This window comes from Theobroma cacao, chromosome 9, assembly GCF_053813885.1.
Source record: "Theobroma cacao isolate CCN51 chromosome 9, ASM5381388v1, whole genome shotgun sequence".
NCBI classification, from domain to species: domain Eukaryota; kingdom Viridiplantae; phylum Streptophyta; class Magnoliopsida; order Malvales; family Malvaceae; genus Theobroma; species Theobroma cacao.
In genome coordinates this window covers 632,764-658,887 of record NC_142647.1, presented here as the reverse complement: position 1 = coordinate 658,887, position 26,124 = coordinate 632,764, and the positions used below count along the sequence as shown (strand labels likewise).

General features: G+C 37.1%; 6 protein-coding genes across 8 annotated transcripts; 3 read left to right on the top strand and 3 right to left on the bottom strand.

Moving 5' to 3' along the window:
* Positions 1-2,142, top strand: LOC18587671 (aspartyl protease family protein At5g10770-like). Its single transcript, XM_088810052.1, has 3 exons — positions 1-270; positions 461-913; positions 1,111-2,142. Exons 1-3 carry the CDS (start codon positions 45-47, stop codon positions 1,947-1,949), a joined length of 1,518 nt encoding a protein of 505 aa, XP_088666178.1. The 5' UTR covers positions 1-44; the 3' UTR covers positions 1,950-2,142.
* Positions 2,143-2,672: 530 nt separating this feature from the next.
* Positions 2,673-4,451, top strand: LOC18587670 (aspartyl protease family protein At5g10770-like). The gene is made up of 3 exons (XM_007011598.3): positions 2,673-2,860; positions 2,982-3,404; positions 3,497-4,451. The coding sequence occupies exons 1-3, from the start codon at positions 2,701-2,703 to the stop codon at positions 4,321-4,323; spliced, it is 1,410 nt and encodes a 469-aa protein (XP_007011660.3). The 5' UTR covers positions 2,673-2,700; the 3' UTR covers positions 4,324-4,451.
* Positions 4,452-6,364: 1,913 nt separating this feature from the next.
* LOC18587669 (aspartyl protease family protein At5g10770-like) lies at positions 6,365-8,247 on the bottom strand. Its single transcript, XM_018126701.2, has 2 exons — positions 7,887-8,247; positions 6,365-7,787 (listed from the first exon to the last, which is right to left on the bottom strand). Exons 1-2 carry the CDS (start codon positions 8,020-8,022, stop codon positions 6,589-6,591), a joined length of 1,335 nt encoding a protein of 444 aa, XP_017982190.2. The 5' UTR covers positions 8,023-8,247; the 3' UTR covers positions 6,365-6,588.
* Positions 8,248-12,102: 3,855 nt separating this feature from the next.
* On the bottom strand, positions 12,103-13,434 carry LOC18587668 (enhanced disease resistance-like protein (DUF1336)). Its single transcript, XM_007011596.3, has one exon. It carries the CDS (start codon positions 13,218-13,220, stop codon positions 12,267-12,269), a length of 954 nt encoding a protein of 317 aa, XP_007011658.3. The 5' UTR covers positions 13,221-13,434; the 3' UTR covers positions 12,103-12,266.
* Positions 13,435-15,880: 2,446 nt separating this feature from the next.
* Positions 15,881-18,309, bottom strand: LOC18587666 (uncharacterized). Of its 2 annotated transcripts, XR_016028240.1 has the most exons (4): positions 17,926-18,309; positions 17,733-17,827; positions 17,148-17,271; positions 15,881-16,228 (listed from the first exon to the last, which is right to left on the bottom strand). XR_016028240.1 is itself a non-coding variant. In XM_007011594.3 (3 exons), the coding sequence occupies exons 1-2, from the start codon at positions 18,016-18,018 to the stop codon at positions 17,768-17,770; spliced, it is 153 nt and encodes a 50-aa protein (XP_007011656.2). In that variant the 5' UTR covers positions 18,019-18,307; the 3' UTR covers positions 15,881-16,228; positions 17,733-17,767. The 2 variants fall into 2 exon arrangements, 1 of the variants encoding a protein (XP_007011656.2); XM_007011594.3 differs by lacking the exon at positions 17,148-17,271 and having other exon boundaries at positions 17,926-18,307.
* Positions 18,310-19,332: 1,023 nt separating this feature from the next.
* Positions 19,333-25,738, top strand: LOC18587665 (Protein kinase superfamily protein). Of its 2 annotated transcripts, none has more exons than XM_018127606.2 (14): positions 19,333-19,567; positions 19,879-20,002; positions 20,133-20,379; positions 20,656-20,697; positions 21,121-21,192; positions 21,313-21,448; positions 21,625-21,782; positions 22,090-22,174; positions 22,620-22,822; positions 22,975-23,136; positions 23,671-23,820; positions 24,360-24,620; positions 24,768-25,046; positions 25,285-25,738. In XM_018127606.2, exons 1-14 carry the CDS (start codon positions 19,510-19,512, stop codon positions 25,537-25,539), a joined length of 2,232 nt encoding a protein of 743 aa, XP_017983095.2. In that variant the 5' UTR covers positions 19,333-19,509; the 3' UTR covers positions 25,540-25,738. The 2 variants fall into 2 exon arrangements, with proteins under 2 accessions (XP_017983095.2, XP_007011651.3); XM_007011589.3 differs by having other exon boundaries at positions 19,876-20,002.
* The last annotated feature ends 386 nt before the right edge of the window (positions 25,739-26,124 follow it).

Genomic DNA, 26,124 nt, shown 5'->3' with positions numbered 1-26,124 from the left:
ACTCTATATAAAGGAGACCAAGCAATGTTTATTTCCAAGTATATATGAAACATCAGAAAGAAATTTCATCAATGGCCACAGCCAAGATTTTCCCAAACTCGTTTGCATTCCTCCTGTCTGCTTCTCTCGTCTCTCTCCTGCTTCTGAGTTATGCCTTCCAAGGAGCAAAGAGTAGAATGGAGTACAGCAGCGAGGATCTTCAGCATGCTCATCATGTTCTTCACGTTAGCTCTCTACTGCCATCAGCCCTTTGCAACTCATCTACCCAAGGTTTATTAATAAAATCATAGCTGGTGATGAATTGACTAGCTATGTTAGTTCAAATTAAGTAATCTGATTTTGTAGTAAAAACTTTTTAATATGATCTAATTGAAAGTTAAATCAAATATCGAATCAAACAAGATGATTTTTCAATTTGTTTGATTGTTTCTTAAACTTAATTTATGTGTATTTAACTCAGTTTCAGCTCTCCACCAAAAGAAATCATCGTTACAAGTTGTCCACAGGCATGGACCTTGCTCTCAGCTCCATCAAGACAAAGCGACAAAAACTCCCAGGAACGCGGAGACCCTCTTCCAGGATCAAGCCCGAGTGAGATACATTCGGTCCAGACTGGCCAAGAACTCAGCAGGATCCAGCGATGTGAAGGAGACTGATGCCGCCAATCTCCCTGCCAAGGATGGTAGCGTGGTGGGCTCGGGGGATTACGTAGTCACCGTGGGTCTTGGCTCCCCAAAGAAACAACTCTCTCTCATATTTGATACAGGAAGCGACATCACCTGGACACAGTGTCAGCCTTGCGATGTATATTGCTATGATCAGATGGAAACGATATTTGACCCCTCGAAATCCTCGACATATTCCAACATTTCATGTGACTCGGCAGTCTGCAATTCACTGTTATCTGCAACAGGTATATTAATCTGAAATTTGGTAAGGTCAAATTTGGATGAAAATTGCTTGAGATATATCAGAAGCTGGCAAAACTTGGCAATTGTCCTCGCAGGATTAGCTAAATTGGAGAATAAGTTCAAATCTCTATACTTAGAGATTCACATTTTGAAGTTTACTGTTATAAATTGATTATCACGTGAAAGCAAATGTTAGCAGGTAACTCACTTGATTGCTCATTATCGGCATGTGTATATGGCATTCAATACGGGGACTCCTCTTCCTCGGTTGGATTGTTTGCCAAGGAAAGGCTAACCTTAACATCAACAGATGTGTTCGACGGCATTCTTTTCGGTTGTGGCCAAAACAACCAAGGTACTTTCGCTGGCGCAGCCGGTTTGCTAGGACTTGGCCGAGATAATCTATCTTTGCCTTCACAAACCGCCAGGAAATACAATAAGTTTTTCTCCTACTGCTTGCCATCGTCCCCCAGCTTAACAGGTTTCCTCACTTTCGGCAAAGATAGTGGTAAGGGCAGCTCTAAATCCGTAAAATTCACTCCATTATCCACAGCCGCAGGCCTCCAGGATTCATCATTTTACGGCCTTGACATTACTGGAATCAGCGTTGGTGGCCGAAGGCTATCGATTCGAGCATCAGTTTTCACCGCTGCTGGTGCAATCATCGACTCCGGGACGGTCATCACTCGCTTGCCACCGACTGCCTATGCAGCTCTGAGGTCTGCGTTTCGACAAAGAATGAGCCAATACCCGATGACTGACGCACTTTCAATCCTTGACACATGCTATGATTTTAGCAATTACAAATCCGTCGCCGTACCAAAGATAAGCCTCTTCTTCAGCGGAAACGTTGAGGTGAAAATCACCCCGGTGGGGACAATGTACTCTGAGACTGTGTCGCAGGTATGCCTAGCGTTTGCTCCAAATGATGATGACGGTGAAGTGGCGATTTTTGGGAATACGCAGCAAAAGACAGTGCAAGTGGTACACGATGGCGCTGGACGAAGGATTGGATTTTCTGCTGGGGGATGCCGGTAATCAAGTTTGTCTATCTGATTCAGAAGAGTAATCCTCAATCTAGACTCTTCATCATATGGTATATACGTATGGTGTAAGATTGAATAACTGTTATTGGAGAAAGCTATCTTTCAGTATCGCTGCAGTTCATCTATAATTATAACCTTTGTCTTAATTGTGGTGAAAATAAAAAAAATAATATCAAATATTTAAAGACGAGAGAAGTATATAAATACCATTTTTCTATATAGTGGGATGATGCCTAGTGCATAAGCCACATTAAAAAGTAACAATAGTTTTCTACAAAGCCAATCATTTTCTATCCATTGAGTGGCTGATACACATCAACCACCAATATCAAATCCTCGCAAAAAGATAATCTTCAGTTTCATTATCCTCTCCTTTTCCACTTTATAATCAAGGTTTTATTATAAAATAGTCACATGATATAAACAATCAGCTAGTGCAGAAAGAGTATATGAAACATTAAAATAGTCACATGACAAACACGAGCAATTTGTCTGTGCCTAGGGATGCACCTTCTTTCTTCGAAGAAATGGAATTATAATGATTATCTTCACTATGGGTTATAAGTGGCACTTTTTTTCTTCCACTATGAAACTCCATCGTGCTTGAAGAATGACCAAAGCATAGAGGCAAGACTTTGACTAGTAGTTGCTTTCTAACATTGATTCTATATAAGGGTAACCAAGCAGCAATAGTTTCCCAATTCCAATTGTGAAACATTACACAGAGAGAGAGCTTTAAGTCGATGGCTGCTCTCGTCTTTTTATTGCTTCTGTACTCTTCAAAAAATAGCTATGCCTTTCAGGAAAAAATGAGTACCCTGGAAACTGAGCTTCTTCGTCATAGTCATGTTTCTCAGATAAGTTCCCTGCTGCCATCAACTGTATGCAACTCATCCACCAAAGGTATAACAAATCTTAAGGCTAATTCCTACAGAATTAACATAACATCTCTTGCTATCACGATTTAGCTAGTTTAACTATATATATATATATATATATATATATATATATATATATATTTCAGTTATGAACAGAAAGTCATCACTCGAAGTAGTACACAAGCATGGCCCGTGCTTTCAGTCGAGCCAGGACAGAGCAAAGGTTCCCTCTCACGCTGAAATTCTGAGTCAAGACCAGTCCAGGGTAGATTCAATCCACTCCAGGCTTTCCATGAATTCCATGGAGGAGATGGATGTTGTTACACTTCCAACCAAGAAAGGAATCTCGGTCGGCACAGGCAACTACCTTGTCACTGTGAGCTTTGGCACGCCAGGGAAAAAATATGCTCTCATATTTGACACCGGTAGTCACTTCACTTGGACCCAGTGTGAGCCATGCGCAGGGTTTTGCCATGACCAAGTCGAACCAATATTCGACCCTTCAAAATCAAGGTCATATGCCAACATTTCCTGTCGCGCAGCAACATGCAATCAGATTTCTGCAGAAGGTAAAAGTTAATGTAAATCATCAAACTTCATCAAATTCAAATTTTTGAAATCTTTGAATTAAAATTTTTTAAAATCTGCAATATAAATGTAGGTATGCAGCAGGATTGTTCTTCCTCGACATGTGTGTACGGTATCTCTTATGGTGACTCGTCGTCTTCAGCAGGCTTTTTGGCCAAAGAAAAGTTAAGAATTTCGCGGTCAGATGTGTTCCCAGGCTACTTATTTGGTTGCGGCCAACAGAACCAATTTCTAAGAGGGAACCGTGTATCTGGGCTCATAGGGCTTGGGCGAGGCAAGTTTTCCTTTGTAACACAAACTGCCAGGAAATATAAAAAAATCTTTTCCCACTGTTTACCATCAGATGATAGCTTAACGGGGTACCTTACCTTTGGTGGAACCAAACTCCCAAAGACCATCAAGTTCACACCAATGTCAAAATCATTCCGGAATACACCATTTTACGGCCTTGACATCATCGGAATAAACGTCGGCGGCCAAAGGGTACCCATCAAAAGCTCAGTTTTCACCACTGCTGGTGCGATTATTGACTCTGGAACTGTAATCACTCGCCTCCCTCCTACAGCATATGCTCAACTCAAATCGTCGTTTCAGAAATATATGACCAGCTATCCAAGGGCACCCGCGCTCTCAATCCTTGACACGTGCTATGACTTTAGCGGTTCTGATGTTATTATAACGCCTACGATCAGCATAGTCTTCAATGGCGGTGTTGAGGTGGATATCGACTTCAGCGGGATTTTCTACATTAGAAAAGTATCGCAAGCGTGTCTGGCCTTCGCCGCAAACAAGGATGCTAGGGATGTGGCCATTTTTGGAAATGTTCAGCAGAAGACATATGAGGTGGTCTATGATGATGTTAAAGGAAGGGTTGGGTTTGCACCCCGTGGTTGTAACTAAGATAAGCAACCAGGGGAGCTAGGAAGACAATCTTCGTTTATCATGGCATTATTGTGATAATGCAGAGTCGTTTAATAAGTCTTACTAAATAAAATAAGAACGTTTAAACTTGCAAAGCAAGATTGCAATAGATTCATCTTAAGTAGTCTAATAATGTGGTAATGAAGGCTTCAATTTCCTGCGTTACCCATGCTTGAACTTGTCAGCTAAGCAGCAAATCTCTTTCCTTCTACAACTATCTGTCTTCAGTCTTCTAGTCAAAATGTTTGTGAAAGAAATCAATAAAGAAGATAAAAAGATTCTTATCTTTGGCAAGCATCAGTGTAGTAGCCATACATAGTCAAGTTGCAGACTAGGCAGAAATAGATGCAACTTAGAGAGCTGTACAAGATATGTACTCCATGTACCATGTTTAAATATAAAATGAAGTGATTCAGATTATAATGGTTGAATCAGCATAAAAAAGATCTTCACAGAAGCTCCATAGATCATCTGTTGGCCATGTGTAGCTGCAACTACGGACACTATCTCTTAGAATTCCATCTTGTAGCTCATGGAGTACGTTTAGAGTTCATAATTGGTGAATAGAATATTGGTCAAGCCTTGTGTAAAATTGTTGCTAGCGAAAGCCAAGCAGAATCTGTCACTTATTTCCTTGTCAGGACAGATAACAGCAGATGGGTCCAGATCAACTTCAACTGAAATTTCCAAAATGTAGTACCATGCTTAGTGATGTCATATACCACATCCCTGGTAGCACAAGTCCAGTAGCTGTGGTGATGGTGAGGCCGGGGCTGCTTGAGATACTAGAGAATATTCACTTTGCCCAAGGCCTAGCAACCCTGCTGCCTAAAGAAATCATCGCTGTTATTTTGGTCACAACCAAAGACAAAGCTTGGGAGCTTATCAGAGTGCGAAAGGATAATTGTTTCCATTGCATAATAGCCACTTGAATAGGATTTGTCGGGTCATGATCACAAGTGGAAAAATTGCACGCAGCATTTGAGAAAGTTGAAGATGCCAAAGGTAGTTTTGCTGGGCAGAACATTGTTGGCACTGCATCCAAGTGATCCCACTTCCTGCAGCCAGAATCCACACAAAATCCTGTTTTGGACTGCCAAAACCAACTATGGAAACATGATTACCAGCGCCAAGGGAATGTGGTCGCCCCCAACTGGCACCTTGGTCCCTATCCCAGATCATCTATTTTGAGTTTATGCCATTGAGATAGCGAACTTGATTCATCTTGGAGAAAATTTTGGTGAGAACTGGGAGATGAATTCTCTCGTCCAAGTTGTGAGCAGGGTTCATACCTTGAGCTGTTTTTCTGCTATGTGGAGAACTGAAAAATGGATTGTTACAATACAAACTTTTGTGATAAAAATATTAAAACTAAAATTCAATCTATAACAAGTTCGCAAAAATGGCTAGAGCTTTGTCATTAGTTGAAATACCTAAAATGCTTAGCCAACCATATATGATGCTTTAGAGACTGCAGACTACATATAACGGAACATTGCACAAGAAGCATAGCTAAACTTCAGCGCCAAATTTTTAAAACCAACATCAGAGAAGAAGAGCAGCTTGAAGTAGACCTTGGTGACTGCATTTCCTCAGCATGCTGATGGTCTGCTGTTCCTTTTGAAACCAGTAACTTATCTGAATAATACTAAAGAAAAATACCAGCAAAGATTAGGAGAGAAGGCAAGAGGTTGTGACTTGTGATTTGTGAAAAGATGGGAAGCTGCCATGGATCACACAATGCACAGATTAATTGTTTTGACAGCTTCTTGCATTGGTTTGATACTTTATAACAAGCATGCACGTATTCCTTTTTTCTAGTATAAATGCCAAGGACTTTTTCTGGCTCCAAAAAATGCCAATGGTTGACTCAAGAAAAAGCAACACACCCAGTACTAGGATTCTCCAATTACAATTTATTACTTGATTTCAGCCTTAATTTCCATAATTTGCCAAATCTTTGGGGCATTAACCACAAACTTACCAAGTACTAAATTGAATACAGTAATTTTTCTTAACATAGATGTTAAGTAGAAACTTGTATTGATTCAAGATATTAAGAGGAAAAAGATTGATTCCACCTAAGCAATTGCTTGCTAATTTAGGGGCATTACATTCATGACATGATGGAACTGGATTTATACATTTAAAACCCAACAACTAAAAGAAATAAAGGAGCGCGCAGTTGCCTCTCTTATTGTCATTTCATCAGCTCAGACTCCTGTATGAAAATGTTGGATGTCATTAGCAATTACCAGGCTCAATTCCTACCTTCCTGTCTTGAATGTTATAGAGTACGTTGAGCTTCTGCAGTTGCTCACTACCGATGATTGTGAGGTCATCTGCTCCAGCGAACGCCAAGCAAACTCGAGACGAGTTTTCTCTTCTCCAAGTAACTGCTATTTGGTCCAAATTTACATCTAAATTTTCAAAATGTAGCACCATTTTTGGTATTGTATAATTGTAATGCCCCTGCAGGTCATAGCATGTATCCAGTATTCCATCAGAAGAAGCAACAGGATAGTTCGACATCAATTCTTTAAATTCCGAGCTAAGCTTTGAATAGACTGACGAAGGTAGACGAGAAATGACAGTTCCTGAATCTATTATGGTCCTGGGTGATGATACAGAAGGCATTTCCAATCTTTGTTTGCCTATTGTTATGGCAATAAGATTTACATAGTAAAGGCTTGGGTTCCCTGGGTTAGTTAGAAGCGGTGTGTAAGTACCAGAATTCTGGCATTTTTCAAGAGCTTCCTTGCCAAAATACACATACCCTGCTGAGTTTTCAGCCGTGGGAAGACAATGACAGAAAACCTTGTCAAAAGTGGTTGCAGTTTGGGACACCAAAGAGTAAACACCGAATGGTTCAGAAGTGCTAGTGCTGCCCTGTCCTAAGGCTAGTATCCCAGATGCTTCACCAAAGCTTTCACTATAATTTTGAGCGCAAAGAAAAGCAAAGTTAGGAACATGAAAGGGCTCTATGGCAAGCGTATCAAGCACAAAAAATCCAGAGGAGTAAGATTTGTCATAGTATGACTGGCTATAATTACACGATGGCCAACACGGCGCCTTCAAGTAAGTTGAGGAACAAGAAGGATAATACATCTTTTCCTGTTGTTCAGGACAGCGACCCTGCAAACAAGGTTGGCAGCGTACCCAGGTTGCGTAACTCCCCGTGTCTAAAATCAAGTTAAAAGTCCTTGCGGGCGTGCCGAGACGAACTTCGATGATATAATTGCCAGCACCTACAGTGTGGCCAAAATGGGGGTCATGCGCCCGTATCCTAACATTTCTCTCCCTATTATATATTGTAGAATAGAAATCCTTAACCCTGCGTTCGTCTTGGACAAGAACCCGGCTGGAAGTGGCGGATGATTTCTTATGGCCAGATGGTGAGGAGGGCCCAAATCGATGGAATACCTTCAAACCTCGTGCAGGACCTGAAAGATGGAATGTTTACGGTTGAGGGATTTTTTTCTTTGCACCAGTAATTTGCCAAGATGGATAAGGAAATAAAGAACAAAGGTAGAAAGAGTAACCTGGAAGGGCACGCGACTTCTGTTTCTCCACCACTCCGGTACCATAAACAAATGGCTTGTTCGCATGAAAAGAGAAAAACAGGATATAGCAGAAGAAAATATGGCCAATGGCCATCAATGCTGAGGAACCGGTCATATTACTTATGATTGCAGCAGGTTCCAGTTGCGTATATTATCTTATTCTACTCGGAACAAGCATTTATATAAAGAGAGATCAAACCATTTGCAGGAGACTGCCAAGAAAATTCTTTGAAAGGAAAGTTCTATTGTTTTCTTGCTCTCTAGTCATGGATTGTGCCGAAGACTTCAAGGTTAATACACGCAAGTCTTCGTGCAAAAATAAGTAAACCCTTTACCAGTCTCTGCAACGTAGCAATTACGTCCAGATTATGAATTTCCATCACTTTTTGAGTTCTTTTTATAGGTTAATTTTTTAGCCACTCGAAGTTGGGAAAATCTTATCAGTTTTGTCTTAAATCTCCAGTAAGTTCAACCGAATCGCGGTTGTGATACTCTGGTGTATGCTACTGGAATCATTGACTCCTTGTCGGGCATTTGCCCCTTGAATCACGTCTAGCTGACCAGTTCCCTCGTTTACCGACCCACACGTCTATTATCAAGTCTGGCCCCAGTAAAGAAATCCTTTTTTGATTAATCTTCCTAATCTGCTCTGTTCCTCATATATAGTTCAAGGAGTTACAAGATATTCTGGCCCAAAAATGGGGATTTTTTTTTTTTTGAAAATTAGAATAATTTCATTGATTGAAAGGGTAAGCCCTTTACAAAAGGAAACAGAGTATACTGACTCAGTCCTCGTACTCTGTTTTCAGCCTGGCTTACAAAAATGGGGATTACACTCGAAACTTCTTCTTCTGAGAATTTGGAGGAAGTCAAATTATGTAAACATGAGTAATCTGGACGCCAACAACCAGTCTCATCCTTCTGCTTTCTGAAGTAACAAACACGGGGAAGACCTACCCGTTGTTTTTGGCCACCAGAGAAATTTGGAAGGGAAAAGAAAAAAGGAAATAAAATTTTCTTGCTAAATATATTGTGATAAATAACTTTAGGGTTTTGTGTCCAAATCAAGCGTTTGGATTCAAATGGTGAGAGAGTAAACTGTGTGTGTTTATTTTGAAAACATATTCTGAACTTCACTTTCTTCAGCACTGCCCATGTTCTCAAATGGAGGTCCTGCTCCTGCTATAGTTTGGACTTAATGCTGCACACTCTGGCGAATAATCATGGTTTTCTGGACGCGCCTGCTTTTAGATATCTCTTCCTATCCAGCAGGGTATGGAAAAACAGCAGATTCTTGGGCATGCACATGTTCCTTAACAACAGGATCACTTCCCATGTCGGGTTCATTTGAAAATGAATATATACTAAAGTCCATCAACTTGACTGCCAGCTCTCACTATCTATTTTCTGTGGTCTGTATTCATAAGCCCAATACAACCCACCTCTACTAGTCTACGGAATCCATGAATAAGTGTAGATATTGCACATCTTAATAAGTTTACTTTTAGAGAGAATATAATGACACCTTAACATAGTGACACAGGTTCAATTCAGAGTCGATTCCGATGTCACGCTAAGCACTCCAATGGATTAACTAGGTAAGTAGTCCGACATCAAAAACTGAGTGAGAGAAAATATTATGGAATCTTGCGTTAATGCTATCATTTAGGATCTACTGACTAGAAGCACTCTCCAAATATGGACCATACCATCCATGGGGGCTACGGCCATGCCTATCATTCAAGGAAAAACAAACAAACCAAAAAGAGCATAATCCAAAAACAGTTGTCTGGTTTCAATCATCCGTCCTTCTAGCTAGCCATACTCCAAGTGTCAACTGGATTCTCGTGATGCAAGTGGATCTGTATATCATCCCTTTGCTGCCAAAATCTGCCTTCCTAGCACTGAGAGTATGGATAATTTTGCACTGACATCAAAAGAAAACGGTTAGGAGAGTCACCTAAAGGCCCTCCAATGCTATGGGATGAAAATTAAGGTAAAAAGCATCAACTTGTGCATACTATGCTGATCTGATTTAGTCTGAAATACACCAATTTTCTGCTTTACTAAAAGTTCTTAGCCCCACATCATTATGAGTTTGGGCAGCCTTTGTTTCAGGGCCAAAAGAAACAACATGTTACCAATCAGAACAAAAAAAAGAAGATAAACAAATGCTGCCATCCCAAATATTCCGACGCAGCTGTCTGTTTACACATGAAGTTGTCGGGTCTTGTTAAACTGGAGGCACCATGATTCCAAATTCCCAATATCAAAAAGTGAAAAGTCATAATTATGTTTTTTTTTTTAAAAAAAAAAAAAAAGGATTTGGGTTCAGAATCAAGACGAAGAAGAAGGAATCATAACACCCCAAGAACAACAACACATAGTTTTCTCTTTCTGGCTGGGTGTACGCCCGTACCTTAAAGGGCAAAGCTAGTTCTGTCTTCTTCATCACGACTGCAAAAGCATAAAGGTGATCCAAGTAAGGAAAATTGGATGGAGTGCACCAGGGAAAGAGAAAAAAAATAAACTCAACCTTTATTGGGTATTCTTGGAGTGAACAAGCCATTTTAATAGTATATTTATAAGGCCTAACGACTGTATATGAACATCATTGATTCATTTATAGAAGGCGTTATTAGCTAGAATCTCGAAGGGAAGCTGGCAAAGCAGATCATGTTCGATTCTTAGATTTAATCAAGAAAGCACGAGCCAATAAATAACACCAGCCCTTAAACGGCATTATTGATAATTAAAAGCGAGACAAGAATTGGTATTTTATAATTGAATATCTTACATTATTCGATCTTATTAAATAAGGTTAAAGTGTTTTACAATTAGATTCGAGTGAAATTTAAGTAAAAATTCCATTATATAAATTCGAGTAAAATTTAGATAGTACTTGTAATAACCGAAAGGCAGAGAGAGATAGGCATTAACAATGGTACGAACCAACTGCTCCCACAAAATGGTATTGAATTACCATGTTCGTTTTATAACAGCAAAATGCATGCATGAAATAAACAAATAGAATCCGTCGGCAATGCATGAGATCGGTAAAGAGAATCCCTGACAAAGAAATTCAAGGCAAGGAAGTCTAATGTAGACATATCAAAGAGCAATGAGAAAGTTGAGAAACGAATAAATACGCAGAGTTTTCGTCCTCTTCTGCCTCGGAATCAATGAAAGTCAACAAATGCCGACAGCAATATAAATAGAATTAAAGAGGGAGCTTTGAATTTCTTATTCTGATTTCTTGAAATCATAAATCAATTTTGATAACTTTATTTTTAATTAAAAAAAATGAGATTCGCATCTTGTTTTTTAATTTTTTAAGTAAAAAATTATGTATTGATTAATAAATTAAATATTTGATAAAATTTAATAAAATGAATTAATTTTATACAAATATTCGATCAAATAGTTATAATTTGAATATTTTAAATACGAATATGAAATACATTTAGTTAAAAATTTTAATATTTATTATAAATTCTAGTAAATTTTGTATATTATTTTTAAAATATCGATTATCTGAATTCGATTATATCAATTTTTGAATATTATCTAATACCCCATACCCTAAACCCGATTTGTCGAAAAACATGAACTAAGTACATACCATTAAAATTGTTCCGTGACAAATTTAAACAAAGAATTTTGACGTTAAAAGAAAAGAAACAAACGTTTATGTATTAAAGAAAATAATGAGAAAATGTCTAAGTTCAAGCTCAAAAATCCATGTATGAAATCTAATTTTGGGTACCCGAACTGATTTTGTCAGTTAAGATTCGTTCATGGGGAGTCAAAGGATTATGATGGAAACATCATTGGCCTTTTTTTCATCTTTGGCAGTAACTGCGGCGGAGCCACCGTCCTAATCCAACTTCACTGACAATTTTTTTTCCCACCTAAATCTTAACAGTGGCCGGCAGTGACCAAAAAGGGGAAACCCCATCCCGGCGTCCACACCCGTCGTGGCCAACGCAAACAAAAATATCAAATATCCCCCACGATAGAAAGCAACCACAAGCAAGTGCCCAAAAGCAACGCCAAAGCGACAACGACAGCCAAACATCGCTTTCATTTATCAAAAATCCCTTCCTTTCGGCCCCTTCTTTTCCATTTCGTTACTCATTAACAGAAGAATGGAAATTAAAGGCAAGAAAGATGGATTGAAAACGAAGAAAAGAGATGGAAAATCCGAGCACATTGTTATTTGTTATCCACTTTATTATCTACAACCATCAATCCCCTCCAGAAAAGAGAATCCAATTCATATGATAAAAGAGAAATGATTAAATTTAAAATTGAGAAAAAAAAAGGGGTGAGGGGGCGTTAAGATTAACCTTCGTCACATCATATCTGATTATCATCTTCATCACCGGACTTATGGTGATTAACCTTAGAACAACCCATCCCACGCGCCGCCGCTGTCTGAATCGGTGGCGTAAGTGGGTCAATCAAAGTGGCCGACGACATCTCCATCTGGCAAACCCTGACCGCACCGATCAACTTCTCCGGCAACTCATTCTCGGTCTGCCCTTCCACCACAAATCCCATATCGATTGTTACGCTCGTCACGTATCCCAATGCGAGATGCAAAATCGCGTTAGCGATTGCCGAGCTCGCGATATCCACGTCAATTTCAAGATAGTTAGCTCCTCTATGATAATTACACGTTAAAGCTTTACCTAGCAAGCACGCCGCGTAATTGCCCACAGCCTTTTTGACGATCCACGGTCCTTTGACGATCCTGTTGACGATCTTGAACCGTTGGTTCCTGAAGGCATCGTCGCCGTTGATGAACCGGTAAAGCAACGAACCAGAAGGGATAGGATCCTCCGCGGCGAAATAAAAAACAGCGCTATAATGATCTTTCCCTGGGACCTGGAGATTGATGGCGAAAATGAAGCTTTTCATGGATTTGCCTTGGGACTGAGCTTTACTGAGCGCGTGAGAAACACGGTTGTCGGGACGGGAGAGCACGTCGTCGAGCTTGGAAGTGGACTTGAGCCAGTCCATACCAAGGGGAACGAGCAGATAGTCGCCGGCAGGCGATTTTTGTCGTTTGGTCAGGTAGTTTTTAGAACGGAGAGAGAAATGATCACCGGGGGGTGATGCCCAACCGTTAGTTCCTTTATCAAGGTCGACGTGCCGCAAGGATCCACCGTTAATTGACTCAGCGATCCAATCGGGGATTGATGATGCTGTAGTCGTAGTAGTAGTAGTAGTAGCTGTTGAACCCGATCTGGAGTATTGGCTGGCGGATTCCGCGGCGGAAGCCCGGTGTTTTTGCTTCGTCGGGCACATGATATCCTCTTCTATTTCCTCCTCTCTTCTCTTTTTATTTATTCTTTTTTTCTTCTTCCGGTTTGTTCTCCGCCTCTTTAATAAGAAGACAAAATTTAATCAGGCAAAGAGAGGAAGGTTGGTGTACTTTGTAGAGTGAGAAGAGTGGGGGAGGGCAGACGGGGGCGAATCGGCGTGGTGTGATAAAGGGTAGAGGAAATGTGCCCCTGACTTTCCACCAAACTACGACAGAGCCACCATATTTCTGAACCTTCGGGGTTTTTTTTATATTATTTTTATGAATTTGGATTAAAAATTATGGATTTAATGTATTTTACATCAAAATTTAAATTATTTATAATATAAATGTTAAATATTTTTTAATATTAAAAATTAAAAAAGACATTATTTCATATATCTCAAAGAAAATGAAAAAAATAAAAATATTTTATAATATAAATATATATATTTGATGCATGATTAGTGTTATAAAATCACATCATAAATGTATAAAAGTGAAAAATAAAAAAAATATTTTTAAAATTATTTTTTTTACTTTTCAATTTTTAATTGTATTTATTATTGATGTGAGAGTATTTGACTCATTAATAGTGTATAAAATATATACCTTACTAGTGCATTAAATATAAACTTTTTTTCATATTATAAATTAATATTATAATCCTTTCATTTTGTAATTTTGTAGAGTAGATCAATTAAACAAGTTTAATTAAGGAAACAACAGCCGTAATTTTGGTCCACCCTAGCCCTCGGTGTTAGAAAGTCAAATGCACCTTGACTTTTTTTTTTTCAATTACACATGTGAATATAGTATGGGTAATGTTTTTTTTTATCTTTTGGTCTTAAAAAATAGTTTTTAAAGGTGCACGCGGAAGAGATTTTCTTTCATATTAATAGTTTGATTATGTAATTAAGGAAACTAAAACCATTCACTATCTTGTCAAAATCATCATTCTATAGTTAGAAACACCAATTGATGGGATTATGGATTATTTCAATATCAATGAATTACCATAATTTTTCTTTCATTGATATCTTTTTTATTTCATTTTTCTATAATTGACGTATAATCATGAGTTATCGAATTAGATGAATAATTAAAAATATTATTGTGATTGTTATTGCAATAAGGGCTTTGTTTAACTAAATTAAACCGTCAAAGGTATATGGTTAGGTTACTGGAGAAGTGGGAGTAGGTGAGTCAAAATTCAAATCAAATATTATCTCTCATATCTTTTTGTAGATTTGACAATTGTATTTTAATCACATCATATAAACATTAAATATTAATAATTATATAAATAAAATATAATTAATTAATCATATTAAAATTTTAAATATATATATAAATATATTTAATAAAATATATTCGTTTAATCAACTTCTCGTATCTATATATTTAATATCATATTTTTTTAGTTTTAAGTCTTTATTTATTTTTTTATAAAAATTAAAATAAAATTTTTAAGGCCAAAGAAAGGGCGAATGGCAATTAGGTAATTGGATGATTAAAGATTGGGAAGAACGAAACGGGAAAATGGAGCGAGGAAAGGAAAGATGGGAGGATAAATTGACGACATTGTTTGACTTCATCGAGGTTGACGATGGAGATAGCGACACGTGGGAAAACCGTCGACATTTTGAAGAAAAAAGACATTGATGATGGGAAGTGGTTTGGTCAGGCGAACGGTAACGGATGCAACGCAGTGTCACCTTGTGGCTTTCACTGTCACGACACGCGGCAACATGTGATCACAACTCACGTCAATCGAATAAAGGTTTGATTTTTTTTTCCTTTTTTTTTTTATAATTTTTGGGAGAAACGATGCTAATTAACAACTCATTAACTGCTAATCACAATAATTAGCTTTTGTGCAGGAGACCATGATAGAGTCGGTTGGCTTATAATTAATCACTTTATTTTGATTGTAATAATTGGTCATAAATTTCTTGGCATGTTATGGAAATACCTTTGTTCTCTAGTGAGTGGAGGCACAAGACATGTTGATGATGGCTTTTCCTTTGCTTCCTTGAGAGTAAATGGGATGCCGTGCCTGCAAGATTGAATTTGATAGGTTCGGTTTTAAAATTTTAAAACACACGAGTTAATCGGACAAGAAGAGTTACTTCTGAATTTCTTTCTATGAACAGTGCATTGTTTCCGTACCTAGATTCCTGGACCAAACTTGCTGGTTTTATAAGGGAGTTCTCGACCAAGCAAGAAGAGTGAGAATTTTGGTAAGCATTTGGCACGAGGAATGCGCATCACATTTCCAAGCATTTAATTAGTGGAAATCTACTTACCACGTTTGTACGCTATAGAAGAAGGAAGAGGAGATGGTTTGTCTAACTTATGCTGCTAAAAGTTGCACCATGAACAACGTAGGCTAATCATATGAAGACATCTAATTGCATCAGATAAAAAAATCACAGCTAAAGACTCATAGCCTTATACAACTAGATTCTTTCCAACATAATCGAGTATATACAATGCCAATCTAAATGTTGATTGTCTTTAGGCCGGTGCAGAGATATGACAATGCAACACCAGAAATACATGCATGCATATATTGCACGAGCAATCGCAGAAGACTTATTGCCTATGCTATGTATCAAATGGAGAACAGCAGATGCAGCCGTTATAATATAAAGTGCAATCGGAACAGAAAACCCCCAATATGATTTATGTAATCATGTTGTTGAAAATACTATTCCCAAATAAGAAAGGTCAGAAATTCAACAATCATGTCCCCTGGCTAACGGAAAGAACATGAACAACAGTGACCTCATAGTCACCGATATCTTACATGGTAACAAAGATAATCCAATTCAACTGGTCAGCAGAAAGGCAAAAGTCCAGAACCTCTAGAACAACAATGTACAAACATGGACCACGCAACAAATCTGATGTTCAATAAAGCATGAGTTACATGATGGGTTCACAAAACTTCTTATAATCTTTTATAAATCTGTCTCTACATAGAATCGAATCCAGCATTAAGAACCTCCTGCAAAAGAGAAAGACATAGTTTGGTTTCTTGAGAATATGAAACAGGGGGAGAGACTAGAATCTCATCTCATTTGTACAACATAAGATGACATTTGAACTATATTCAAGTAGCAAATCATATCAAAATGTAATTGAAACTGCTTATCATGATAAAGCAGCTAAACAGACTAATTACACGATATCTAAGCCACATATGACATACTGAACCTAATGTCCTTGATGATTGGATTAATTAAAAGACAACAAGATGTACATGCATAGAAACGTTAACCAGAAGGGTAGAAGTAGCAATAGAAACAAACACAGCTAGAAAAAGCAGGAAACTAGCTAATTGGAGTGCCACAACCAACTTAATTAAAGAAGGCAATACAGTAATTTAGAATCTGCATTGACATATAGATAAAGACCTATATCTGTGCAATGGACACCATTAAGATAAAAAGGTCACTCCTTTTATCTTCTTACCCTACCCAAATGGGGGTGGCATGTATATGCTAGTCCCCTTTACAAGCAGTTTTTAACATATTGAACTGAGGTCTTCTGCTTTCCACACTCCCTGTGTACTAGCGAATCAATATTTCAGAAAATTTTCTGTCTTAAAACCAGAAGGGTTAAATGACATGCACAATCATCGTTCAAGTCATCATAAATCCAATAGTTAACTTCATTGGAATAGGTCATCATTAATGTAAAATGATGGACATTAAATTTGGTAGACATCAAGTTTTCCGAACAATGAAACTGATTCTTTTCCTATTGTGCAACACTAAAGCTTGTATTCAATAGTATTCTTTACCCATTAGACATTTTTGGCTAGTATTGCTATTTAACTAGGCCATAAAAAAAGAACAGCCACCAGCATTTCCAGACAACATAAATATTAGCTAAATCAAGACAGTCACCATATCTGTGCTCACCTGAAAACTCCTAGGTGTTTTAGACAAAGGCATTTGAGACAATACAAGATCACACATATGATCTAGAAGAATTTTTGCATCCACACACTAGTCTATAATGCACCACAATGCAAACCTTCTAGTACTGCAAAACCAAATTAAACCTCCAAATCGAAAAAAATTCAAGACTTATAACCACAGTTTTAAAAATATTATGACCCAAGTTGTCATCATATCCAATAAATATTTTTTTTGAGCCTCTTCTCATCTCTCATCTCTCATCTCAAAACAATAACATACACCAGAAAGAAATAAGGTCAGGGTGGGGGATTTAATAGGACTTCAAACAAAATGAGCAAAATTTTTTTTTTTTTTTTTTTATGTATGAACATAGCAAGACTTGTCGAAACAAAAGACAGACAGGTGAGAAAGCTTGAAATTTTCATATTAAAGTTTCAAAAGAAATCTATTTTGATTTCTGCCCACACTTCTCCAGATATGGAAAGCACAAAGGAGCAGATTTTCCCCTAACCCAAATTCACTTAACATCACGGAATCAGTAAAAGAGACAATGAATTTAAAAAAAAAAAAAACAGTTTGACGAACCTAGTACTCTCCAATTTTCCAATGTAATGTATAGCTTAGTGCGCCTTTCTTCTTTGGGGCTGTTTGTCGGTAGCTAGTCTGAAAATCCAGTAAACCTGTAACAAGAAAAAAACAACAAATCAAATATCTAATTTGCAGACAATAACAATCAGAAACAAAGGGTAAAATGTGAAGAGTGAAGTGAAAGACTTGCCAAAGCGAAGACATGAGCAGCTATCAAGAGAACCACCAACAAGGGTACCAAATCCAGGAACCATGGGCGCAAAGATTGCGCTTCCTTGACCATTTTACTTGCTGAAAGAGATGAGACCGGAAAATTTAGAGGGAGGATCTTTCTGATAAGCCCTGAAGCCAGGGTTTTTCGAGTTTCTATGCGGTGGGGCGATGAGCCTGAGAAGCACTGAACCAGTAACTGCAGTTTGATCCGGTGGGTGGGTGGGTTTTCTTCGATTGATCGGGGCCCGATTATAGCTTTGGGAATTGGCCTACAACAAATTTCTCCTATTCAAGAGTCAAGACAGATTTTTCTTTTTCTTTCTCCTTTTCCCTTTTTCTTTTGTTGAGAAAAATAATATCAACCAGTTTATTTATAAAAAGTGATAATTGCAAGTACTATTAGGTTTTTACTTTATATTAATTTGTTTAATTAGTTTCCTTATATATATATATATTGATTATAATTGAAATTTTTACGTGTAACTTTAACTTCATCAAAAAATAATAATACTCTCTTTGCTATATACTTTTTTTTGAGTAATTATTTTTTTCAAAAGTTTCACCATCTATATTAATGGTTGCAATTATTCATGATTCATAATAATAATAATAATAATAACTCGTTGGGATTTATTGGAGGGAAAATGTGGCATCAAATATCAATACTTTCCATCTCATGTATTTATGGTAGCTTTTAAAGCATAGAGGTGTCAATAATATGAGTCATGCTCATACATTTTTTCATGAGAGACAATGCTTGTTGGATATTATTATCTTATTGCAAATTGTAAACCATTTAGATATCATATGATAATGTTCTCATCAATTACAAAAACTATATAAATTATTATTCATAATAAGTGTTTATGTTATTACATTTATAATAATAGCATAAGATTTTTTTTCTTTCCTCAATCTATAAGGATAGAATACAAGGGATAAATATTTGGTTAGTTCGATCTTAACATTTGGAAAATCGAGTTAATCAATTTTTCATATAAAAATAACTTAAATTGATTTATTTTTGTCGGTTTAATAAATTATTTTGATTTTATAGAAATATTTTGAAATATATTATTAATAATTGATTTTTTTATTGATTTGATTGTAAATTTAAAACTTAAAAAATCAATCAAAATGAATTAAATCTCCTAATCGATTAATGCCAAAATCGAAAAAAATTGATCCAAATTAATTGAAGACAATCAATTTTGCTTGGAACCCATTAATACTCACTCCTACAATGTATAATTGTATTATCGATGGGCCTCGAGTTAGGCCTTAGCCCTAATCCAGCCCAATCTAAATCCATTACATGCGAGTTGGGCCGGCTGTCTGCGTTAAGCGTATTGTGTTGAGAGTGTCGACTAATAGAGTTGAGAGAGGCCGTTGGTGTACGGTTGATGCGCCATGTAGACTTGTAACGTGGCAAAATTTCGGCAGTCGGAAGCAGAATCTGCGTCGCGAAGGTTCGTTCAAAGACGCATTTTCACGAACAAATTGTCAGCACGAGTTAATCTCCCAAATGGGTGCATGACCTTCCTTTGTATGATTCGACCCGATGAGGAATGTCTTCGCCACTCTCAACCGTTGCCGCCGTCTCGCATTGCTCTCCACGGGTACCATTTTTCCCTTCTTTTTTCCACCCGTTGTTCTCTCAATTTGAATGGCAATAATTTGAGTTGCTACTGCTGCACTGAGCTTAATTTCCTTTGATGTTGTGATTATTTTGGTTTTGTTTCTGGGAAAAAAAATTAACCATGTTTTTCTAGTAGTGTTAGAGCACGGACTAGTCTAATACTTGGTCGGATCATTTATGTTTGCAACGGAAACGAAGAGGACATTTCACCGTCGTTGTTTATTTAGTATTGCTTCTGTGATGTGAATGTTGCTGTTTGTGTTATTTGGTAACTGATGCTTCTTGCAGCAGTACACCATGACAGACCTGTGGGAACCATCCTGCGTCATTCTGTTTCTCTGGAAGCTCAGGTAGATATTGGAATTGCGGGATCGCAGGATACTTGGCACTCGTCATGCTTGCTGCGACGATATCAGTAAGTGCCTGGATATTTACCACTTATCGTTATGCTTGGAATTTGGTTAGATAGGTACTGATAAATAAAATGTGGGAGCCACTCTAATAAATGTTTATTGCGATTTAGCCTGTAAAGTTTTTTCATGCAGGTTTTCTAGGGGTTTCTTCAGTGTGCATGGGGAGAGCCCTTCTGCGGAGTACGCAAAGTTGAGGAAAGAGTCATTGGAAAGTGAATTCGGGCATATCGTTGGAACACACAGCTCAAAAAGTGTTTCTGTTGTCTATCGGTTTGGCCCATTTTTGGCTTTGTATAGAGCAGCAATCATTTCATTTCATGTATTGAAGTTGACCATTTGGCAATTCTTTTTTCGAGACGTGAAAAAGCGTGCTGCCAAGGTATTATAAGAACTTTATTCTTCTACATGTTTTATTGAACAACTTGAATTGCTTCTGTTATGCATCCATATGCACCCAATATGAAAGCATACAAAAACACTCGATCCTTGGCACAATCTGGCTAACTGTGTACTAGGAGTTTAGAAGTTTTTAACATAGCAATTTCATGTTATTTGGCTCATTTTTTTTGTTGAAATTATCATATCTTTCATTTGACTAAGTTTTCTTTATGGTTTTGGTCACAATAAGCTTATTGCAATTTTTACACTATTGCAGTTCCGTGAGGTGCTAATTCGCTTGGGTCCTTTCTATATTAAGGCAAGTTGCTTTATTTTTTCTTTATCATTTTCTTTATTTTATTGAATTTGTTTGTTAAGTTGCTTATCGGACTTTGTTTATTTTAGTTTCAAAGTTTTACAAAATTTAGTAAGTTTACTGGTCAGTTCTGCTTTTTGTTTAGTTCAAATCAGATGCATGAAAATTTCTATTATGGGTCTGAACTCAGAATATTAATGGGGAGCGAGAAGATTCAATGGTTGCTCCTAGACATTAGGGGATAGAGAGGCATGCTTATATTTGTTCAATTGTTTGTTTTTGTCTCCAAACAAACTCTTTGCATTTTACTTCTGGAAGCAAAAATCAATAAGCAAAAGAAAACCAAGCTGAGTCCTACTTATTTTATTTCCCGTAATCCTCGTGGGTGAAACTTATAATTTTACCTACTTTTATTTGTGTATACAGCTTGGGCAGGCTCTGAGCACTAGACCAGATATATTGCCACCTGTGTATTGCCAAGAGCTTGCTAAGTTGCAGGTATACAAGCATTCCTTCATCAAAAGGCATTAGATTATGGGTCATGTTGTTGAGATTTATGACTAATTAACATTGATCTGTGATTTTCTTTCTCATTTGAGTCTTTTTAATTAATGCCAGGATCAAATTCCTCCATTTCCCACCCATACTGCAATAAAATCTATTGAAACCGAACTGGGTGTTCCAGTTTCAGAAATTTTTGCTGATATAAGCCCAGAGCCTATTGCAGCAGCATCTTTAGGACAGGTGTATAAAGGTTGACAAGCAGTTTTCTGAAAGGGAAAACAATATATCTGTTCTTTTTTTTTTTTTTCCCTCATATCATTTTCTCCTGGTAAAGATATTCCAGCTTTCGATATAGCATCTGTTAAAGGTCTATATTTTGGGGAATACTTAAGCTGAATGTTTTCTTCATTGCTTCATGTCTTGCAGCTCATCTTCATTCTGGAGAACTTGTAGCTGTTAAAGTACAGAGGCCTGGTATGTCACTCTTGTTGACCCTTGATGCTCTGTTATTCCATATGATTGGGGGCCAATTGAAACGATTTGCAAAAGCTCGCAAAGACCTGTTAGTAGCTGTGAATGAAGTGGTGAGTCTTCCATGTTTAGAGTGTGTAAATATGCCAATCATGTTTTATGCATTTTTTTTTGAAAGGCATCTTATATGCATTTTCTACCATCAGTTATATTATATGCATTGGTAAATGATATGCTTATATTTTGATCTTTGTAAAAGTAGGTTCTTAGTATTTGGATTCTGTGATTCTTGCAATAATTCAGCTTACATTATTCATTTTCATATTGTTTTTGTATGAAACCTGCATTTGTACCATCATCTTTTCATTGATGAGATTGTACATGCTTATGGACATCTTCAGGTCTCTCTTAAATGAACAGGTAAGGCACATGTTTGATGAAATTGATTACATCTTGGAGGCAAGAAATGCTGAACGCTTTGCCTCTCTTTATGGTGGCTATCCTAGTAAGTATTTATAATTGCTTATGAATTCTAAAGTCTATATAAAGTAATTTAAAGGTTACCAACTGATATGGGATTTATCAATTTGTTAGGCTTCTTCTAGAGTAGAAATATTAAAGGGGTTAACTTGTGAGCTGTACATGACCTGGGATCTTCTTTGATGTTTCGTTTTCTTGTAGAGTTGTTTTAGTTTTCTTGCCTAGTATTGTGTTATGGGGAGTTTGAGTTGACACTGGAAAGCTTCACATTAAAGGAAAGAACAATTTCAAGGATAGATATTTTTCTCGGGAGTGTAGTTTATAGTGAAAAAAATGTTATATGATATCCTTCTATTACATCAAATTGTTGCCACTGCCTGCTGTTGTATTTGATGCTTTTAGTTTCATTTTTTTGTTCATTTGTCCTTAAGGTGGTTATTTATAGTCATACATATTCCTTATGAGTACAGGTAATGGCCAAACTTATAATCAAAATGCTAAAGATGGGAATACCATCAAAAACAAAAAGGCAAAGGGAATAAAAGTGCCAAAAATATATTGGGACCTGACACGGAAAGGTGTGCTTACAATGGAATGGGTAGATGGCATTAAGCTTACAGATGAAATTGGCCTGAAGAAGGCACGCCTAAACCGAAGGGAACTGATTGACCAGGTAATGTAATTCCGGTGAGATTCATAATGAAAAATTTTCCTTCTTGTTTAATTTCAGCTTGTGGTCACACAGTAGCCATTACTTTTGCACCTGATATATGGTCTACCTGTGTCTATATAATCTGATTTTATCCTCCTTTGACGGGTTGTTAGGGAGTATACTGCTCTTTGAGACAATTGCTTGAGGTGGGATTTTTCCACGCTGACCCACATCCAGGAAACCTTTTTGCTATTAGTAGTGGCTCCCTTGCATATCTTGACTTTGGGATGATGGGGGATATCCCTCGCCATTATCGTGTAGGGCTTATTCAAGTGGTAAGAGCTGTTCTATTGATAATTATACCAGGGCACTGCTTTAAATTTTGTCATATGTAGTCATGATAGGTCTTCTAAGCAATTTGTTAGTATTCAAAATATGGTTTTTCTGGATACATTGAGATTATTACATGCATCATTGAACAGGAATTGGTGCATAAGTTTGCATGAAGATAATAACATTTCAAAACTGAAATTTCGTCTTTTTCCTCTAACTATGAGTACCAAACTCTCTTTTTGAAGATGAACAGGGGTATTTTATTTTAGTAGGAGTAGGAAAAAAATAATGGAAATGAATAAAGTAATGGTTATTCTTGGAAAAATTACAGTTAACTATTAACCTAGGCTCTAAATATCTTCTCCTGGTTTCTATTCCATGCTCATGTCATATTCCTCCTTTGGCATCTTTGATACTTTTAGCATGTTTTTTATTTTATGCATTCTTAATTTTGTCTTTTTTGCATGATGGTGCTGGGCTTTGATGGTTATTTCCCTGAAGTTGTGTTTGTGTTGACAAGTTCTTGTTTCTTTCAGCTTGTGCACTTCGTGAATCGTGACTCTCTGGGTTTGGCAAATGACTTTCTTTCTTTGGGATTTATTCCTGAAGGAGTTGATATACAATCAGTGGCAGATGCATTGCAGGCATCTTTTGGGGATGGAACTCGACAATCTCGAGACTTCCAGGTGTTTGCTTGCTTTACCTTCTGTTCGGATTTGCTATATTTCTCTCTTTAATTCTTATAAGTACAACATAGGCATAATAAGCACTTCAAAATGCCATCTCTGTTGTTAAATTAGTAGTTCTACAAGTTTGTCTGTTTAAATGTTTCTTGTTATTTTTGTTTGATTTAATGAGGGAAAATTGACAGTTATGGAAAGAGATCTGTATCAAAGATTGTATGCTGCTTCTCAAACATAACTACCTTGTTATGTTACATAATTAAGGCAAAGTATTTAATTTTGTATTGTCTTATGATGAAACATGAACTATTGTTTCTACTTTCCAGCAAATGGTTTGCAGCATGAGACTCATTTGAGTGTCAAATCTCTCTAAAATCTAGATGTGTTAGCATCCTTTTAAATCTGAAAAGTTGGCATGATAGCTCCTGGGAGACTCTTTGTTTTTAATGGTCACTTGTCTGCATATTATAAATTCCGTCTTTACTATTTTCAGAAGCAAAAGCATGACACCTGCAATTTCTTTATATTATTTTGGATTTCAGAGTATAATGAGCCAGTTATATGATGTCATGTACGGTTTTAACTTCTCCCTTCCCCCGGATTATGCTCTGGTGGTAAGAGCTCTTGGTTCGCTAGAAGGAACAGCAAAAGCTCTTGATCCTGATTTTAAAGTTATTGAGAGTGCATATCCCTTTGTGATTGGGAGGCTTTTGGAAGATCCAAATCCTGATATGAGAAAAATTTTAAGGGAACTTCTCATCTGTAATAATGGATCCATTAGGTGGAATCGCCTAGAGCGCTTGGTAGGCCTTCTCTCTTTGTTTCTACATTATGCAGACTAGTCCATATTTACATTGAAATTGCATCTGCTAATATATGAAGACAATTGTCTGTTTTGAGTTCACTATTTTGCCTCATTCCCTTCATTAATGGGGTTCAACTTGTATCAGGTAGCAGCAATATCAGAACAGGCTTCTGAATCATCCAAGGAGCCTCCAAACTTTGAAGAGAATGATTCACATCCCTTGGAATGGAAGTCATTTGATATCCGTGCTGTTGTTGCTGCCACAGAAGATCTTCTGCTTTTCATTCTATCTGAGCAGGGTCTAATGGTGCGGGTTTTCCTCCTGCGGGATATAATTAGAGCAGCGGATATTTTTCTACAGGATGAAGTTTTGGGTTGTAGGCTAGATGCTGAAAGTAAAGCAAGAAAAACTTCAGAATCTGAGGTTTGTGATGTCTTCTTGATTTATCCCACAAGCTAAAAGAGTAAAAGTAGCTTTATTAACTTAAAACAATTTACTTGATCAGAAAATTTTTCCTCGTGCTAATTGTTTGTAGTTACGCCGATGATCACACATCAGTTGTCTAGTACACATCATCAATTCACTGGATGAATGAATTTGCAAATTTGCTGAACATATTGCTGGGGGTAGGTTTCTTATGTATTTGCTTTAAATTTTGCAGGATCAAGCAACTATTACAAGAGTTGTTAACGGGTTTCGCTCTCTCCATCAAGCCATAAAGTTGGCCCCAGAGGTGTGGACAGCAATGTTCATCCGCATGGCTTTGAAGCCAGAAACCCATAGCTTTTCTCTAGACATCATATCGGCCTTGCTCAAGCACCTCAGCAACAAATTTCCAGAGACTTTTTGGGTTTGTATGTCTACACTAATCCGCAAGTTTGCCAAAAACCATGGACCTAACGATCATATTAGATGATATTTTTTTCCCCTTATACAACCAAATTTTACAGTTTGATAGCAGAAATTTTAGTTTGGGTTCAAAATTTTTGAGCTGCCATCTGAGTGATTAAGTTTTAGCCTACTTCATGGTAATGGTATCGTTTAAATAGGTGTTTGCGGATATTTGACCCGATTATATAAAGTATGGGTATCTTGTATTGGGATTTTGATATCAGTTTGGGTAGGAAATTTAGTATATAGTATTTATTTAATATGACGTACAAAAATAAAAATGTTAAAAAATATTAAATTTATTTATTAATGAAGCGTTTATATTTGACTATGAAATATGCTAACTGTGTATCAAATAAAGGAATATAAATAATTGGGATGGGATGAAGCAAAAGGCTGGAATCGATCTCATTTATTGCATATGACTTATCCTATTCAGACGCTACAATTCCCATGATTTGAGGCAAGGGGTATCGAAGAAAACATAGAATAATGAGATGAGTTTGCCAGATTTGACAGCATCATTTATTAATTTTATTTAATCGAAACTCAACTACACGAAACTTATAGAAGAACGATTAACAGCAAACGTAGCCTTTATTGTTTGATG

Coding starts and splice junctions, on each gene's coding strand:
- LOC18587671 (XM_088810052.1), top strand. CDS start 45: ATGAAACATCAGAAAGAAATTTCATCAATGGCCACAGCCAAGATTTTC. Junction 271..460: donor TTGCAACTCATCTACCCAAG/GTTTATTAATAA, acceptor TATTTAACTCAG/TTTCAGCTCTCCACCAAAAG. Junction 914..1,110: donor TTCACTGTTATCTGCAACAG/GTATATTAATCT, acceptor AAATGTTAGCAG/GTAACTCACTTGATTGCTCA.
- LOC18587670 (XM_007011598.3), top strand. CDS start 2,701: ATGGCTGCTCTCGTCTTTTTATTGCTTCTGTACTCTTCAAAAAATAGC. Junction 2,861..2,981: donor ATGCAACTCATCCACCAAAG/GTATAACAAATC, acceptor TATATATTTCAG/TTATGAACAGAAAGTCATCA. Junction 3,405..3,496: donor CAATCAGATTTCTGCAGAAG/GTAAAAGTTAAT, acceptor ATATAAATGTAG/GTATGCAGCAGGATTGTTCT.
- LOC18587669 (XM_018126701.2), bottom strand. CDS start 8,022: ATGACCGGTTCCTCAGCATTGATGGCCATTGGCCATATTTTCTTCTGC. Junction 7,788..7,886: donor GAAGTCGCGTGCCCTTCCAG/GTTACTCTTTCT, acceptor TCCATCTTTCAG/GTCCTGCACGAGGTTTGAAG.
- LOC18587668 (XM_007011596.3), bottom strand. CDS start 13,220: ATGTGCCCGACGAAGCAAAAACACCGGGCTTCCGCCGCGGAATCCGCC.
- LOC18587666 (XM_007011594.3), bottom strand. CDS start 18,018: ATGGTCAAGGAAGCGCAATCTTTGCGCCCATGGTTCCTGGATTTGGTA. Junction 17,828..17,925: donor CTGCTCATGTCTTCGCTTTG/GCAAGTCTTTCA, acceptor TTCTTGTTACAG/GTTTACTGGATTTTCAGACT.
- LOC18587665 (XM_007011589.3), top strand. CDS start 19,510: ATGAGGAATGTCTTCGCCACTCTCAACCGTTGCCGCCGTCTCGCATTG. Junction 21,449..21,624: donor TTTAGGACAGGTGTATAAAG/GTTGACAAGCAG, acceptor CATGTCTTGCAG/CTCATCTTCATTCTGGAGAA. Junction 23,137..23,670: donor GTGTAGGGCTTATTCAAGTG/GTAAGAGCTGTT, acceptor TGTTTCTTTCAG/CTTGTGCACTTCGTGAATCG.